We start from the raw sequence: 18776 nt of genomic DNA on the forward strand, positions 1-18776 counted from the left end.
TACGACCAGACGTGCATACACGCATTTAGTAAGAGATAATTTCGTAACAGCTTTTGCTTTTATTTACCTAGTCTCATAATGAATAAATTAAGTGACACTGAGCTGACATTTTACTTCAGCAGGGAATCAAAAAGAGAAGCAATATATTCAAATATATAGTAAAAAATTCATTGCAGCTGTCTTCCTTTGTTTGTTAGAATAGAAATGCATCGCTTGAGCTCACTGTCAGGCACCTCGCTATGTGTGTGTGTGCGTGTGTGTGTGTTGGTTTTCCCAAAATTACAAAGCACGTGTGTGCCGTAGAAAGTGACAGATTTCCCGGGTGTTTCCCACTGTGTTGACTTGCCGCTACCTTGGACAGCCTCGTTTCACATATTTCCGACAGTCCCTGAATGTGTGGACACACTGAGAAGGCTCCTCCCTCAACAACAGTTCCCGACCTCCGACGAGAATTCAAGCTGCCAACATTGAAGTGGAACAAAAAGGCAACCTGGCAGCGGTCTTCTACACTCCCTCCACTTTCTCCGGGGTAGTCACGGGATTTCAATGTTCAGCCTGCTCTTTGTAAGTACCTAATAACTTAAACTAACTCGTTACTGACCCATTTGCATGTGTGTCTCTGATATGATCGCACACGACTGCAATAACACAGATCCGCAAAAGAAAGCATGATTTAAAAGTTACATATTGTAAAAATGATCAGCACAACACAAGGGAGGTAAAGTGAGTAGACGGACCAGTATGTAGCCTCGATAACGTTAGCAGAGCAAACAGCTAACGTTATATTATTGGCCACGAAACGTTAACGCTACACTATTCAATGTGTTAACATGTAATAATACAAACCCTCAACTTAGTCAACTCTAACTTAATATAGCGAGCCTTGGCATATCTCTGGACTGGTTGCCAAATGGTGAAAAGCAAAGTGACGGAGCTGAGCTAGCCTGCTAGCTAATGTAGCTCCGCTAGCATGCTAATTGGGCTAAGGCTATTTCCTAGAATATTAGTAGCAAGCATCTCGTTACGACTTCAAGCATCAGCGAGGGGTTCATTTTCATTTGGTAACACAGCACATTGTGTGATGTTAAACGCCATGCTGTTGTCTAAACGGACCGTCGTCTGCAAATTTGATAAAGAAAATAAGGGCTAATGTAATGCTATACAATGAAGTCTTGGCGTGTCAGTGAAGGTAGCCTCTCTTGGACAACATGTAGCTTAACGTGAACAGTTATTTTTGGCGTTCATGGCAGCGACACCATTCACATATTTATAACCGGTGACTGTGATTTCCAGTATTTTCAGCTTCTTTAGCGGTGGACTCGACAGACGTCGGTGACGTTAGTTGAGAGAAGCTCGGCTAGGGGTATATAGATGGCGACTGAAGCGAACTGCCTTCCGCCCTTTGTGACAGATCTTGACCCAGAGAGCATGCTGGACCCATTTATTTTGAAGCCACATGCCAAGCTAACATCTTAATAAACCAAACGACTTGGTCGACACCCCCCCCCCCCCCCCGATATGTCCTGTCTGCTGTTATGGTATCGTGTGTGACCGTTTGTGCCGTCTCTCTTTCTTTAATTGTTAATTAGCCGGTTTGTCTCACTAAATGTGTCAGCCTTTCATGCTACAAATGTAGCTAGCACCGAAGTTATGTGTCTATGATTTAGCCTTTGTCTGTTTTTCTTAAAAACGGAAAGCACCCAACCATTTAGCCGTGTTGGTAGAAGTGAAATGAGGAAATGCACCATGTGGAGGAAGTTGACTCGAGCAGCTGTGACACGAAAGGCCCAGCATATTCCCATGCCTCTCAGTTTTCAATTTATGACCTTCCTATGGTTTCAGTCTCCTCTCTGTAATAAATGCCAGTGAGTAGCGAATACAAATGAATAACCTCTGAACACTCTTACCGACATGGGTGTATGAGTCAATGAGTAACCGGTGTAACAGGTAAGCAAATTACATTCCTGCTCATGAGTCACTGCAAGGTGATCCAATTTTCCTACAGCGACGATATGAGATGTTGAATGCAATCAAAACGGACTCGAGGGCAATGTACAGTAGAAGAAGCAAGATATTCCTGTTATTATATTTGTATGCAAATCACATGATTGAACCACTTTATGTAATGCGAGCAACAAAGAAATAGGCACGGATTCCACATATCTTACACAATAGTGAGTCTTTATGCTCTATTCACATTTTATTGTGGCAGTAGGGCACTTGTACTGGTGACCTGCTTTATGTTATAGCTAATTGACAGCCCCAATGTGGAAATAGCATAGCTCCTCTCAGTCCACTTACAGTACAGCCTGCAGCTACACGCAGGCCGTATATAGTAGGAAGCCCTCATCCCTGAGACACCGCACTTCGACTCGCATTACCTTATTTTTGTGTTTTTTAAACTATGAATTTAAAGGTTAATCCTGGCCTTCATTTTGCTGCACTGTTGTTGGACTCGGGGCGAAACACTTGTCCATTTTGCATTGCCTCCTTTTGCATACAAGACATTTGGTATAAGATTGGAGTGTGTTGTAGTACACCTAGAACTAGCTGCATGAGATTTTACACCAACAGACGGGTGGTTCCTCTGTCTATAGACGGCATTAAAAAAAAAAGGCAATGTGACAAGTGGGGAAGTTCTCAGCCTTGGTTACCGTAACAGAGAAAGGCGAGCCCAGTGTACAGTAACGTGACACCAACTTACTGAGGAGGTTACTGGGGGAGAAGAACACCTATGTTGTAGCACGTTGGCAGCCGGCCCATCGAGCCACAGGGTGGCTGCGAGTGTTGAAAGGTAGGGTTGAAGAGGTCTGTTCCACAGTGACTGGCTTAACAGATTTGGCCAATTTTAAAATCTAGCTATGGCGTCTGTGCTGTGGGGAGAAAGGAACACAGGCTTTTGGTTTTTAACTATGTGTTAGCTTGCTAAGATCTCTGGCTCCTGGAGCAGTTTTGTTGTGTTGAAATCGGGTGAAAGTGGAAAGCTAGGATTAGATCCACACACTTTTTTGCTCTTAAGTGAAAAGCCATATATAATTATGCACTGGTAGCCATGGGCACCTTCGTGTCCCGGTCGGCACAGCGTTCGTTTACAGTTGTTGCCACAGCGCTGGGATAAAGCAAAGACTCTGTAGTACTGGCAGTATCTGACGGGTTGACAACTCTTCTAGATGCTGCTGCAAGGCTGCCTACTGACACGATAGCAACAGGTAGGAATAGGATCCTCCTTTTGTTAATTGTGTTTCCAGTTACCTTGTCGAAAACACGAACCTTTGCCAAAACATGCCACGGTAAAGTGTTGTTGTTGTTATTAGAGCTGTTCGTAGGCGCATGTAGCTGCTCACCTTCACTGATCCAGAAAATGTTCTAGTTTTAAGCAACTATTGTCTAGAACATGCCGTGTTATTGCACATAGACTGGCTTGCTGTGTTTTGCTATTGCCAAGGCACTGTTTAGCTTCTCACAGGAGCGTGGCTTTTTCTCCATCTCTCCTTAAGCAGCTTATTAAATGCATGAACTGCAACTACCTCTCAAAACATGACCTCCAAACTCATATGAAAAAGATGGGAGTTTGTACTATTTGAGCTGATTCAAGATCACAGGGAGGGCCTATATATTTGATATCTTTGGTGAGGAAGTTGTATTTCTGAGTTTCTATGAGCAGCCATAACTCTGCTCTGACCCTCTTCAGCGTTGCATATTGCACACTGCATTTTCAGCTTTAGCTCTGCAAATGATTTAAAAGTGCGCCATTGCTCTTCTCTGATCTATTCACGAGGGAAACCAAAACTCCCAACAGGAGCACTTGTTGCTAAAGCTGAGATAATTGTTGGTATAGCAACAGGCATCCCCTGATGCTGCTGTCAGAAAGCCAACTTAGTTTCCAAATGTCAGAAGACTTGATGTCACAGTGGGGCTCTGCAGACATTCTCCTGTCTGTTGCCGAGGGTGGGCCTGAAACCTATTTCACATTACAAAATTACTATGATTTCAGTCATAGTGATTGTGTCCGACGTTGAGTCGGGTAGATCTCCGTACTAGTACTCTTATCGATACTGCTTATCGGTGCGGTACTTAGGTCTTAGCAATTACGATGTGTCCTTCCCCGATTCGTCGTGCCGCCAAAAGAAAACAGACAACAGCCATGATTATCGATTAATTCAACATGGATGACGGATTACGAGAGTTGCTGACCGTGTTGTCTGTACTAGCAGCTGTTGTGCAGTTAAATTCTGCATTTTATAATTCTACTGCTGCCGACACGCAGAGGATGGCGTGTCCAGCGGTATTACCAGAAGTAACGGTTTGAGGAGGGCGATGGACTCAAAACGGAGGAATTTCCATTTCTTATCGTTGCGTATTTTGTTTTTCACAACTGCTGTGTTCACAAAAACTGTAAACGAACAAATGCATAAATGCTCTGCAGTGCGACAGGGACTTCCAGCCTCCGGCAGAGCTACAAGTGTACAGACGACAAAACCGAGGGGAACGAGTGAGAAACGTGTGTTGGCCAAATTTCTTGACCCATAATCTCGTAAAACTTTCATTTGTAAGTGTTCATTATGAAGCAAATTTGTGAGAGAGACCTATAGGCAGCCTTGTAAGTTTGAAAAATAAAACTTATTTTTTTTGGCCGTTTGAGCATATAGAGGAAGATCTTAAGTATCAAGTGGGACCTTTTATTATTAAAGGGTACAATAATACTCAGCAACTAATCTACTTCCTGTTTGCACCATATGTAAAGTATGGCTGGAAATCATGTCCAAAAAGGTGCTGGAATGCCCGTGTGGACGTAGATCACTTTTGTTTTAAAAGCCTGTTTAAAAGGCATTACTGCGGCTGTAGCCTCAGTATTGCTATCCGTGCCTCGATGTGTTTGCAGAGAGGCAGAGGTTTTGGCTCGCTGCTGTGACGAGCGTGTCCGTCGAGGCTGGGAGATGTCATCCTGCAGCCGATTTGAGGATTGTGACATGAGATTATGACTTATCAAAGGAGCTCAGAGATGGCTGAATATAGTCCCTTGACCCATATTCCAGATGCAAATTTATATAGAATATGAAAAACTTCTATTTGGGGAGGATGCAGCTGTGTTTTCAAAAACAAGTGATGCCAATGAATAGACATGATAGTAGCAAATTAAAACACATTGGTAAAAGTATTGCTGGTCATTTCAAACACGTGTAGGCTGGTGAAATGTTACATTGAACTTTATTGCAACATCATATCCGTTTCAAGAGTCCTTTAGTGAGCCATTAACACATTGGGGAAATGTTCAATCGACGGAGGCTCAAACAGGTTAATGTTGCAATCGTTTTGGCTCTCGGGATGTCCCAATATAGTTTATGATGTAATATGTAATCTTTATTGTAACTGTTTCCTACTAGATGTATTCTGTAGGCATAGCATGAAATCGATGACCCCCCCCCCCCCATATTGCAGTGCAAATGTGTCTTTTTGTCTCTTTAAGTTATTGGCTTATTGTCATGAGTGTTCATTGCGCAGGTGTTTTTAATTTAGTGAAAAGTGTGATTTAAAAGTGCCACGGCGAGAACAGGCCGAGCCTTTGTTTGGATATGTTTTCGTCTTTTCATTCCCATTTCTAAGGTACTAAGCCCTGTTCTCTTTCAGTCCTTTCCAGAGACGGATCAGTCCTTGCCTCGCCCCCCTCCTCCTAAGCGCTATCAGAGGCCTTTGATCGTCACACTGTTTATCTGCGCTCACTCAGAGGCTGCAAAGCGGAGTGATAAGTGGGCTTTGCCGTGTGTGCAAGGACGTGCGCGGGGAGTGTCTGTCCGTTCATATAAATACGGGGGGGCGGGTTGCATATTCTCTCACCAGTCCACATGGACACAAGGAGCTAGAACAAGAAGTACTCTGTGGGAAGATTAGCTCCCTGTCCTCAGGGAGCAGAACGAGGTAACCTGTTGCACTGAAGGAGACCGAATGAGGATGTCCATTTAGCAACATTTTAGATGGGCAACAAAACAACTGCCATCGTAATCTTTGTCATTGTAAACTTGTTTACGTTCTCCAGTAAACCAATTCGTTTTTCTTAATTCGTACAGAAGCATGGACCACAAATGAACGATAAAAGACGTGGTACAGTACACAAGCATGAAAAGCCAATAACGCAGCAAAGATGATGTGTGTACACTGCTACGGTGCATAACAAAACTTACTGGGCGACTGTAGACGGCGACTACATCAAGAGATAAGTGGATCTAATCAAGAAGGAGAAGTGCACATCACGGCCTGCATCTTGTTTTTGCCATCTCTGTTCTGACAAACCACAGAACGAGTCTTTGTACAAGACGTAGATGACTTGTTTGCAGATGGAATGTTGCAAAAGTGTTTCCAAAATAATAGCTGTTGTGTCAGTGGGCACACTAGTGCTAAGCCCTTAGTACCTTTCACTCTCCTTTTTTTATTTTTATTAAATTTTGTTTTTAAAGGAGCTGTTTTTAACATTCTGATCATTAATATAGCAGCAAACAACTATTTGCTGTGTAAAGATATAGCGGAGTAATGTCTACCTGCATGGAGAATGAACTCGGTCTCCCTCTGTGATTGCATGTTCGTACATTCAATTAAAAAAAACCTAAATTGCTTCCGCCTATGAACGGGTAGGAATAGTCCTGATGGGCAGGTGGCACCTTGCATGGTAGCGGCTGCCATCAGCGTATGACTGGGTGAATGACATGGTGTGAAAGCGCTTCGATGGTTGTAGAGACGCGTGAGCTAAGGGGAGAGGAGGTGACTCTATGAACCCTTCAAGAGGTCTGCCGCGGCTGGGGAAGTCCAACTCGTAGGCAGCCTTGAGGATTCTTATGCATCAGGTGAAGTGTTTCTTTCATGGAGGGTCTTTGTGCACCACCGACCTGTGTCTAGACTTAGATTGAATACAGTCCACCCACACACAGGCTTCAACATGAGAGATGTCTTCATAAAGGTGTATATACTCTTGTTGCCATCTTGTTTGTCATTTTGTCAACAAAATAAGAGTAACTGTTGGAATCTGACACCAAACCTTTTGGCTTTTTAAAGGTATTTCCACACTTGGATTCTGGACTAGGTTTTACACCTTGAGGACTTCTCGTCCTGTTTCCTTTTGTGTACTTTTTTTGGAAGTACTACTACCAAAAATAGGGACCCTGTTTATCACCCTGTGAAAAAAACAAAACACGGGGTAATTGTATTTTCACACTGAGACAACCACAAGCCTGAGTCAGACTGCATGGTTCTGTCTTGGCACAGCTTAACATACGAGACCAGTTATGAATCATGTCTCAATCATGAGGCTGTGATTAAGTGGCTGGGTCCAAAGGGCAGCTCACCTTAATTATTTGAGTCAAAATCTAAATACTGGCCTGAAAACAGAGTACATTTGATGATGTCAGCATGTCATCGGTGTTCGCAGATAAACGGGTAGGAATATCGGCGAGAGATGAACACCGTGTGAAAGTAGGATACATATTTCTGTGTTGTTTGAGCACGTTACCTGAACATGCATGGGGCATGTTTTACATGTAAGGTAGCCTAACCTGAAGGGTAACCTACAACACGCCTACAACAGAAACTTGTGTGTGCATCGGCAATCTGTCAAAATGAGCTGGAAGATATCTGAATATCTTCAAAAATCCAATGTTTTTGCATTCCTAGTTTTTATATTTGAGAAAGTTATAATTGACTGATTGAAATAATGTAAACACAAAGGCTAAAGTTAACACGTCCTAAACTTGCACAAATGTGTGTGTGTAATATATGACAGCCCTAGTGTGTACTATCCATGGGTGTCAATATCTTAGTTCTTTTGTGGGGAAAAAAGCTACTAAAAAAAATAGATTTTTCAAAGTTTTTAATTGATCTTAGAAGATAATAATCTTGATTTTTACATTCATAGTTTTTTTATTTTTTATTTTTTTTTATTTATTTTTTCCCCCACCCTTAATAAATGGATAAATTAGATACACACTCATATCCTTGTCCCTACCCTCATGATAGGTGACTGTTTTGTGTGGATTTGGATCACCTCTTCCCCGCACCAAAACTGTATTCTCAGAAACCCGGCCTGCCTGCAGATCGCAGTCTTGGTTGTTATACTGGATAAACTGGTGAGGCTCAGAAAAAGTATTAGAAGCTTAACCAGTATAGCTGATTGTAGTTTAATGTGTGTGCGCTTTCTTGCTTGCCTGCCTGTTTGTGTTTTCAAGCATGTCTGATAGTGAGGGAGGGCTGCGCTGTGCTACTTTATTTTTGTGTTTGCTGAATGGTGTGGTGACCTGTCGGCATACCCCACACTGACGGGCCCCTTCAGGCGCACACCGTGTCCCAGAGGCCATAGCCTTTGTCTTTATTGAGCATGAAGTCGATTCACTTACCTTGTGGCCCACTAGAGACTTTTATTGTTACATTTTCAGACTTCTCAGATCCAAATACTAGAGTTTAAACCAAAACCGGTTTGAGATACACTGCTGAAGATTTGCTGTCCTACACAAGCTTACAGCTGATACTGCTGTCCCGAGCGGCAGCGGAGTGCCTGTCTTTTTTTGGAAATGATACATAATAACATTCAATCTATCATTCTTGCAACGTGCAGAGGCACCCGGTCCGTTGCCCGTCTTGCCCACACCCAAGTTTGACACCAACTTTCACACTCGGCCAAACGTACCAAAGAATACTGGTTTCTTCATCTTTCTGCCGGTGTGAGAACACAGTGAAGTTGAGCACAGCTCCAATAGGAGGTGAGATCCATCCACCCACCCAGCCTATCGACAGCATTGACGTCACTGCGTGGACCCAGCTGGTCCGTTAGGCAGGTGTGATCCTCTGTTTTTATCTCAGCCACAGTCACTGCCAACTTCTTCACTCTTGACTTCTTAACTTTTTTTTTTTAACTTGTTTTAATTTTAGCGTAGCCATTGTTATGTCCACTTGATGATTTCTTAGCAGCTTCCTTCATGTTCCGCTTCCTTTTGTCCCCGTCCTCCTTGACATATCCGTTATCTTCTGTTTGGTATTCATAGAGGCCACAGGAATGAAGACGTGTCCCCGTGACTTATGGCCTCATTTCCGTTTCCCTGATTGACGACATCTCTCGAGTTTTGGTCGCGATTGTCTTGTTTTTTTGCACGTGTGTGTGTTTGAGTTCATGAAGGCGTGTGTGATGTTTTGACATGGATGATGCCCCCCCCCCCCCCCCCCTCCTGCTTCTCACACAGCAGAGAAACAGCTGCTTCAAGGCAGCACAGTCTCGTCACGCTCAGTCTGGCTCCAGACAAAACACCAGCGAGACTCGGAGCACAACCTCAGACCACCAGACAGGGTTACGTGTAATACTGACATTGCGAGGGGACGAGGACTGACCCAAAGCACCACATTTTGTGTAAACCTCTTAGTTTTGCAACTTCCAGTCTGTATACTCCACGTTTGGGTTTGTGTGAATTCTAATTTTGGAACCCCCCCGCCCTTGTGGAAAATGTACCGCCCGCAGCCGGCTTGTGACTGTACACAGTGTTACATAGTTTATGAACATATCTGTGGTGGTGCGCCAGTGATGAGGATCGGCCACCTGACGGCTATCGGGTGTCGGCAAGAGCTGCCCACGGCCCGAGCGCTATAATTACGGAGTCCCATGGCAGTAAAGTCTTTAACGATGTGGACGGCTTTCAATTAGGACTCCCACTGTAGTTGTCTCCGTGCACTTTAGCTGTGATAACATAACAACTTCCACAGGCAGTGTTTCCGATCTGTTTCAGATATCGTGATCTTTGTTAACGGAACATATTCAATCGTGTAATCTGCTCCTGTAAATCACGATAAATGAACAGCTGCCTCGTCTCTTACACTCGAACCACACTTCAATCAAATACATGTTTTCAGATCGCTCTATACTTTGCCAGACATGCTGATGAATTATCCACTAAATAATGAGTTGGCAGTTTCAGGACACCCATGCCCCGATTGCCATTCTTTTGCGACTTTATCGCCGGTTTAAGTTTGTGTGTCCTGTTCTGTTCTGAGACGCAGCGGTCCTTATCAGCTAGTACTGCTACGCCCTGCTCTCTCCCACTTCCCATCCTCTCTCCTTCTCTTCTCTCTCTTTAGTCGCTGGAGGAGATTTCTGGGAGAGGTGGAGCTGAAATGATTAGATGAATAATGGCATTTTTTAGGTCATTTTTAAAGCAAAAAATGCCAAATGTTTTGTAGTTTGAGCTTCCAGCTTCTGTCTGCGGGATTTCTGAAGCTTCTGTTACAGTAAACGGACCATCTTCGAGTTATGGACCGTTGGTTAGTCTTGACACGATATCAAAATGATGACTGCATTACGATACCGTGCCTAAATATGGTGTTTGTGCAGAACGCCACGCTCTACTGCCTGACCTGCTTTTCCTTTCCGTTTATTTCACGTTACTGCGAAATGCGGTGAAATAATACTTAAACATCGCTTCTTTGGTGGATAATGTGTTTGCCATAATGACGGGAGATGCTCGGACACATACAGAAAAGAGGGAGACTCTAATTTTATCGGTACGTCTAGTATTTTCCTCGTTTATCTGCTGATACCGTGCGAGCGGTTCATGGGCCCCCTTTTTTTTATTCTTTTTAACTCCATTTGTGGACTCCGTCCTTCTGGTTAGCCCGAGCTAAATCCATGGAGGTTATTTTTTTGCCGCTTGCAGCAAAATTCAAACAGCTCGATCCCAATCTCGACGCCATCCCTTTAGAGCAGAGCGCTACGGCTCACACATTCTTAAAGTACAAACGGAAATGCTTTTTTAGCAACTGGGTATTGCGATACCTTTTCTGGTATCGGTGTACTTTGCAACACGACTGTTTAGTGTTAAAGCGGTAACGTAATGACACTCGGTGTGATTGAGGCTTTGGTGTATTCTGCTTCTTGCTTCCTGTGTGGTTAAACATGTTTGGGGTGTCTCTGCATGTGTTTGTGTTTGTTCTTCCTGCATCTGTGTGCTGTGTAACTGCAGAACCAGTTTGCAAATGGCTTAGTGATTTGCATGTGTTCCCAGCAGCGCCGGCGTGATGTTGCCACAGTGTACTCACTTCCCCATTGATAAGCTCACTCGGGTTGTTCCTGCGGTCTCTTATCAGATCGGTGCAGTGGCGGCATGTTGGACTTGATCATGACAGAATGGCGTCCAATAAAGAAACAATCGTGTTGCTTCCCATCTAGCCCAGAAGTGCTTCAGTCCATGCTCTAGTATGAACAGTATTTTGCTCTTGGTAACGCTGCTATTGACTGTATGAAGTCACGTTGTGCATCTGGGCAACCCTCCACAAACCAGCTCCTTTTCATCTTTTAGCATAAGCTGTCATTGTGGTGTCTGAGCGTTCGTCAGTGTTTCAGGCTGCTCTCCTTTCCACATTCAGGCTTCACAGGTGAAAGCACATGTTTACTGCCCCCTCTAGCCCCGTGTCTGTCCTTTTCCCCTTTTCTAGAAGATTAGAAGCTTTTAAAGTCTGGTTACTCTTTTTATTCCAAGTTTCACTTGTCTGCATGCAGCAATGCCACATTGTGTTTAGAACTGCTCAGTTGGTAATTAAAGGAGTCACGGAGGATCTCGGCCATCAAGCAAGAACAAAAAAAGTAAAATCAAGGCTGTTTCGAGTGCCCTTGTGGATGTTGCCAAGTATAAAAGACGGAAGGGAGGAAATAAATGATTATAATTGATACTTCCTCTTGACAGTGGCTCTGTGGTTGTTCGTTAGCTGAGAGGACAAGTGGCACTGGGGTATATACGGTTCAGTTTAATATCCTGAGTAAATTCTCACTGAGTGAGATAGGAATGAAAGAGTCAGGAAGAGCACAGAGTCTTGTGTCGGTCTCAAGTAGGTGAAATGAGGGAGCGTGGGACCGTACTGCTTGTTTGAAGCTTTGCCCACCCGGCAATCCTCACCTTGTGACTGCCGCCTGTGACACGGTGCTGAAGTCCAAGCCCTTTCTCTCTGCTGCCCGCCCACCAGTGTGTGTGTGTGTGTGTACACATACCACCCCCCCCCCCCCCCCCCCCCCCCCCCCTTCTCCTCTTCCTACCTCCCTCCTGCGTTGCTCTGAGACAGTTCCAGCCAGTTTGTGGCGGCTGGGTTTAGACTGTCAAGGACTTGGCACAGTTTGACTGACTGCACTCTGGCTGGTTACAGACCAGACATTACCTGTTGTGTTGGACACCCCCTTTTAAGTGCGTCACGCTGAGCATATTATTAGTTTCCAGGTGGTAGAATAAAAGAGTTATGTAATCCCACGGTGTACTTTGTTTACAGCCGATGCATAAAGTTTTGTTTATGCAAGTCTCTATACCCGAGTGATGACAACAATTATTAGGCGCACGCACCTCGTGCCGGCGTCACTATGGCACGCATAAATTATGTATAACTATGGCTGGAAGGTACAATCATACAATTTAAAATGGCATGTGCAGAAGGCTGACATTTAAGAAGCACAGAAGTCTAATTAGACTCTTAAGATGCGACGGTCTTCTCCCGTTGTGACCACAGGTATGAACATGCTACAGGTTGTTTCAGTTGCTAATCATCTTCAGAGACATTCTTTGATATTTCTGTTGAAATTCTCATTACATCCCGACAGCAATGGATGAATCGAATGCTCCGTGGCTGTCGAAGGATTTTAATAAGCCCTTTAATAAGCCTGTCCAATTATTGACAGTAAAACATCCCCCAGAGCGTTAATATAACGAGGCCTTTTCACACTTTTATGAACACCAAAAAGAAGACGCAGGTCAGTCACTGTCGGTGTGTGTGTGATGTCATTACCATCGTGTGACCTCACTCTCCTCCTCTCTCCGCAGGGTTTCTGTGTTGACTTGAGCCGTACCTATATGGCGTGTGTGAGTGGAGAATTCTGCCAGGCACAGCACCTCACCTGCGTGGAGAAGTGAATCGGCCGCCCCCCGAGGGACTACGCTACCCGGAAACCGCCCTGACAAGCTGGCACACTAGGAACTGCTGACTCATCAACCAACGGCCCCCCCCTCTCCCTGGGATCCTGCGTAGTCCTTGGCCCCGACTGCTCCGCCTTGTCCCCACCAATACGACAAGTCTTTGCTCGCCGCTTTCTTCTTGAACAGCCAATCACAAACAGCTCTCCTGAATGGGGTAAACTGATTGGATGACTCCTGGATAGTCTCTCCATCTTTTCTTTTTTCTTTTTCTTTTTATTCTTTTACGTTTTTGGGTTTTGTATAAATTCATTTTTTTACATCCCGGAGTACTGTGGACGAGTTGATCGGTTCCCTTTTCTGTGTACATCCTCACATACTTGAACAGCTGTTGTCCTCCTGAACCCATCCGTCACCACGTGTTGTCATTTTTATTTATTCTACCCGTTTCTGAACACATGAATCTCTTAGCTGACTTCTGAGCCAAAAAGTTGCGTTTCGTTTTGTAAGAGTATTGTATTGTAATTGTTTTTTAAGCCGTCTCGCCAACATGAACCGCCCCGCTGCAGTCGAGATTGCCTACGAGTGCATGAGGTTCGTCATCACCCACAACCCCACCAATGCCACGCTCAACAAGTTCACCGAGGTACGCCCGCATCCCACCACGCCTGGTGTCCGTGTGCGTTCGTTTGCAAGTCCCGTGTCTAAACGTTCTCTCTTTATGTCTTACCAGGAGCTGAAGAAGTGTGACGTGAACACACTGGTGAGAGTTTGTGATGCCACTTATGATAAGACTCCAGTGGAGAAGGAGGGGATTCAGGTCCTGGTAAGAGTTCACACACACTTGTGGCAGCCTTTATTATATGTTTCACTCCTACACTGACACTCTTCTTCTTTGGTCTTTTCTAGGACTGGCCCTTTGATGATGGCGCCCCTCCTCCCACCCAGATCGTGGACGACTGGCTCAATCTGCTCAACACCAAATTCCGAGAGGAACCCGGCTGCTGCATCGGTGTGCACTGTGTAGCAGGACTTGGACGGTGAGTGGCAAGCCGCATCCATTTGTGGAGAGATGTGACGATAACGCAAGAGGCAGCGCGGATTGTCGTATGCGCGACTTTTTAACGTTAACGGTCTGCTCCAACATCAGTAACTGGTGATTAATTCAGTATCGTGAAAGGGTGTCCTCTCTTCCTGCTCGTGCTCCGTGAAGCCAAATTCACACTCCACGGCTTTCAAAGTTCTCATGCAAACTTTCGACACATTAGGTGCTACAACAACAACAACAACAACTTTGGTCCGTCCACATGGCACACACGGGTCGGCTGTAGGCGTGGCGGTCGCTCCGACAGGTTTCTCCTCAACCGGTGTCCGGTGCTCATTGGCTGTAGCTCCCTGACCGATCCAGACATTTGGCACGCTAGATATCTGGAATGAAAAAATCTGGGCTAAAGTAGTGTGAACTGGGCGTAAATGGACAAATCGGATGGTTAAATTATCATAAGTGACAGGACTCGGTTGCTTCTGCAGACATGAAAAGAAAAGGCAATTACATTTGCATGTGAACTGAGGCTGCGCAGGCTGTCGTATTCACAGTGAGTTACAGGCGGGTTATGCAGAATAACAACACAAGTGTGAAAACAAAGCGGGCAGGAGCCCGTGACGTGGGAGAACAGTGTTAAAATGTCCTTCCTCACCACAAACGCAAAATAAGCCAATCAGTTCTCAAATGGCCTCCAGCATTTTGCATTGCTGTAGCATTCCAGAGGTTGTATAATTAGCAGTATTGGTTAGACTGCTATTTTCTGAATTCCTCTCCTTCCCTGGCCCGTTTACAGCAGTCTGATCTGCTTTACGCCGGCCTTCTCTTCAGGGTCTTGAGTGTGGGAGGCAGCAGCAGCGGTCCTTGTTGTTGTTCCTTTCTTTGACAATATTCTCATCCCTTGTTCCTCTCAATCGCACACTTTCTTCTTCCCGGTTTCGTCCGATCCCTCCTTTCTCACACGCTGTCCTTTGTGAATGTTGTGTGAGAGAACAGCCACTGGAGGAAATGCTCTGTCAGCACTGAGATTTGACTCTCCAAGTAGTCTAGAAAATCGTTCTTTATATTTATTTTTTTCTCTCATCTGGTGAGAAAGGAGAAGGTTATCTTACTGTAACTTATCACCGGTTTTTTTGTGTGCGTGTGTGTGTGTGTGTGTGTGTGAGCACCGGGCCCCAGCAGGGCAATGGTGAACATATGCACCCCTGTTGATTTCCCAGGCCTGTTTCCCAGGTTTACCCCCCCCCCCCCCTCCCCTCCCTTCCCGTCCACCATATTACTATGGAACCATGTGAACCTTGGCATTTAATCTTCTGTTCTCCTTCTTTGATTCTCTCGCTGTCTCCTTGAACCGGTCCACTGGATTTCTTCACCTCTCAGAGCTCCAGTCCTGGTGGCCTTAGCCCTCATTGAGACTGGGATGAAGTATGAGGAGGCTGTGCAGTTCATAAGGCAGTAAGTACCCTCCCTACTTTTCTACTTTAATAAAGATAATAATAATAATCTTATTGTTATTGGCCAAACTGTGATTCAAAGTTGTCATTCAGGTAAATCGGCTATGCATTTTGGCTTCTTTGGTATGCCGATAACCTTTGTGTTTTGGCATTTGTCCATCGATGGTAAATACCAGGGAGCGGTATTTCTTGAGTTTGGCACAACAGCAGGAAACAACGAATAGTTCAACACTTACAGCATTCGCCTTACGGCTGTGCTCAGACTCCAGGAAGTTACCGCTCCCATCTACCAAATCCACTACCAGGCTGCCAAATGCATATTTAACAGACTAACTCTCCGGCATGAAGTGAATGAACAATGTTCTTTAACCACATTGTTGGCGGCTCCTTTCTGACCGTATGTCCCTGGGTTAGATGCTTTCTTAGAACGGGTTAAATGCAGAGGCCATTTAAAAAAAAATGAGAAGCGGAACAATTTTGCGAAGGGACGTGCAAAGTATTGTCTGAGGTATTTGCAAAAGTTAAGGTGGACTGTATATCACTACAGTAATGCTTGCTATGGTGTGCTCTTTGCTTAATTATGTGCGTATTATATTAATCTTCCCCTCCATTTCTCCTCTGCTTTTCATAGGAAGAGACGTGGAGCCTTCAACTCCAAACAGCTTCTTTACCTCGAGAAATACAGACCCAAAATGCGTCTGAAGTTCAAGGATACCAACAGCCACAACTGCTGTGTGCAGTAGGCGGCCTGTCTGTGCATCTTTCTAATGCACATCTTGTGGGGCATCTTCCAACAAGGGGGGAGAAAAAAAAAATGAATTAAAAAAAAAAAAAAAGAGTGCTATCAGTAATTATTGTGATGATTTGTCAACACTGAGTCATGGTTAATTGATCAGAGAGCTAGTGAATGAATCCAGATCTGGGGATCCACCAGCCGAACCGATGAATGGAAGGTCAAAGCACACAGACAGGCCTGCCTCCCGGTTATACTGTTCAACCGCGGGCCAGAATCTTTTCAACTTGAGTCCATCCGGTTTCTTTTCTCGTTTCAGTTGTGATCATGGGATAACATTTTGTGAATTTTTATTTTGACGCAAACAAAAAGGCGATGGAAATATGTAACGTTAAATGATAAACTGATTTTCATTTCCACGGTAATTGACATCATGATTGGGCCATAATGATGTACCTCTTTAAAAAAACATTTTTAACTCTTTGAACACATTGTGACTGTCCATTTTGGTATTTGGGTGTTTTTATTTTTTGCACAAAAACTTCAAAGGTTCACCTGAAAATGCAGTCATGTTTTTATTTTGACCCGTCACTTGCTTCAAGTCACTTTCGGTTTAGGGGTTCACTCTGTTTGAATATGTCTGAAATATGTATTCACAAGATATGACGTGTGGCAGTTATGTGTTTGGCAGGGGCAAGGACACTTTGTTATCCAATACTTTTGTTGTTTTTTTGTTTTTTTTATCCATCGAGAGCCATCTTGTTTTTGTTTTTTATCTTTGAGTGCAATAATCAGTCCACCTCAGATAAGCCCACCAAACCTTGCTGAGCATCCTACACACACGCACTTCAGACCACCTCATCCAGGCAGTTAAACAGGAAAACACGCAGCAACTCCTACAGAAGGTACTTCTCTGGCTTTCATTCATTCTCCTTAACAGGGCTACAATAGGACTTCCCTGAGTATAGATATTTAAACCCACACACAGAGCCTAAGATTCAACCTGAAAGACAAGGTGGAGAAGAATGAAAATGGTCCGTTTTTTATCATTGTACCCATTTTGAAAATATCCCCAATTCGTATTGGTTCTTTAAAGATAAATAAATTGAAATAAAAAGCACACGTGTCTGTTTTTTCTGTTTGAATCAGGGTTTTTGTGAGAGGTGTGAAGGTGGTTCATACTATATGTAGGCAGGTAGTGGATCTATGGCTGTGATCTGTCTATTCCACCAGAGGTGTATTCAAGTAAACAGGCTTTCGTTGGTCTTCCCCTTAACGCTTCAAATCAATATTCTCTACATGAAACTCAAAGTATATAACTTTGTTGTACCAGTCCATAACAAAATGCATAAGTTTAATTTTCCTGTTGCACTTGGTGATTAACAGTCTCGGTGTCTCCCAGACAGCGTGTGCGTGCTCATGAGGCATGTCGGTCAAAGCCTGCCCTGCATGTCCTTTCCCCAGCAGAAAGTAGTGAGTCAGCACCTCGTGAAAGGCACAGTACACCGTGGTGCTGAGAAATGACTGGTAATCACGACCCCGGCCTAGAAATGAACCATTTGAAAGGGCTCCCTCTGCTGCTCACATCGAGTCATGGCCGAAGCTCGGAACAGAGAGCACATATGTCAATAATCCACTCAGTATTTAATGAAACAAACCGCTCTAAGATTAATAACTTGACATGACATGGCCATTTAGACTGAATACGCACTGAGATTGTTTTGTTGGTTATTATCAATGCCTTCAATAATGCAGCGGAACCACAAACAAATGAGCTTGTGGCAGCAGATTAGAGCTGCATAACCTGCTTCACATACTATGAATGCCAAATAGGCCTCGAGTGAAATGTGTGGTTTAAATATGAAATTGTATTCGTTGTTTCAGTTGAGAAGCTGTATTCAGACACCACCTCACGGTGTTATACACTCCATCAAACTACAATAAACACAATCGGCCTTTCATTTTCCAGTTGACTTCTTTTGGTTTATGATTGTGTTGCTTTGAGTTCTTGAGAAGCAGATTGCATAACTGGTGATATGTTATACAGAATTCCAGCTAGTTCAGTCTTGAGACAAGAACATCTCTTTGGGTCCAAGATCGTTGCTGGAAGAGAAATGGGACAAAATGCACCATCATCTATCTCCATCAGTCTTGTTTTCCTTCAACATATGTTTGACTTGTCACAGCAGGAGAAGCACAGTTGTATATTAACAATGATCTGTTTAAGTACTAGTACGTCATGTTATTATGTCCACCTGTGTGTTGCCAGCTGTGACATGTCAAAATGGTCACTTTTTAAAATTAAATGTCTGGTGTTTGTCCAGTGAAAACATAAATTGAAGCATTCTCATTTTTTACAACATTTATCCAATACAGTGGTACATTGATTTAACTGTATTGTGTGACATGATGTGTTAATATTTGACAGTGATGGTTGGTATTGTCTCACATGCGGGAACATCGTGTGTTCAAATCGACTGGCTGCACATGTTGTTCTCCGCATGTCTGTGTGAGTGTCCCTCAGGCCAAGTCTGAGGTGAAAATAGAAGCTGCTGTGGGAGAGATGCAGCAGCCCACTGTCTTGTCTTGTGCTTTCAACCCATTGCACAACAGCTTTATGCTTGTTGATCATT

The 18776-nt window shown here is 44.1% G+C and overlaps 1 protein-coding gene across 2 annotated transcripts; it reads left to right on the forward strand.

Annotated features, from left to right (window-relative positions):
* The first annotated feature begins 435 nt into the window (after positions 1-435).
* ptp4a2b (protein tyrosine phosphatase 4A2b) lies at positions 436-17260 on the forward strand. Of its 2 annotated transcripts, none has more exons than XM_079287582.1 (7): positions 436-564; positions 12825-13131; positions 13452-13560; positions 13648-13740; positions 13824-13954; positions 15337-15411; positions 16042-17260. In XM_079287582.1, exons 2-7 carry the CDS (start codon positions 13127-13129, stop codon positions 16151-16153), a joined length of 525 nt encoding a protein of 174 aa, XP_079143708.1. In that variant the 5' UTR covers positions 436-564; positions 12825-13126; the 3' UTR covers positions 16154-17260. The 2 variants fall into 2 exon arrangements, with proteins under 2 accessions (XP_079143708.1, XP_079143709.1); XM_079287583.1 differs by lacking the exon at positions 436-564 and adding an exon at positions 2777-2794.
* Positions 17261-18776: the final 1516 nt, after the last annotated feature.

Source organism: Melanostigma gelatinosum, assembly GCF_949748355.1.
Source record: "Melanostigma gelatinosum genome assembly, chromosome: 17".
NCBI lineage: Eukaryota > Metazoa > Chordata > Actinopteri > Perciformes > Zoarcidae > Melanostigma > Melanostigma gelatinosum.

Coding starts and splice junctions, on each gene's coding strand:
- ptp4a2b (XM_079287582.1), top strand. Junction 13,741..13,823: donor AGGAGGGGATTCAGGTCCTG/GTAAGAGTTCAC, acceptor GGTCTTTTCTAG/GACTGGCCCTTTGATGATGG. Junction 13,955..15,336: donor TGTGTAGCAGGACTTGGACG/GTGAGTGGCAAG, acceptor TTCACCTCTCAG/AGCTCCAGTCCTGGTGGCCT.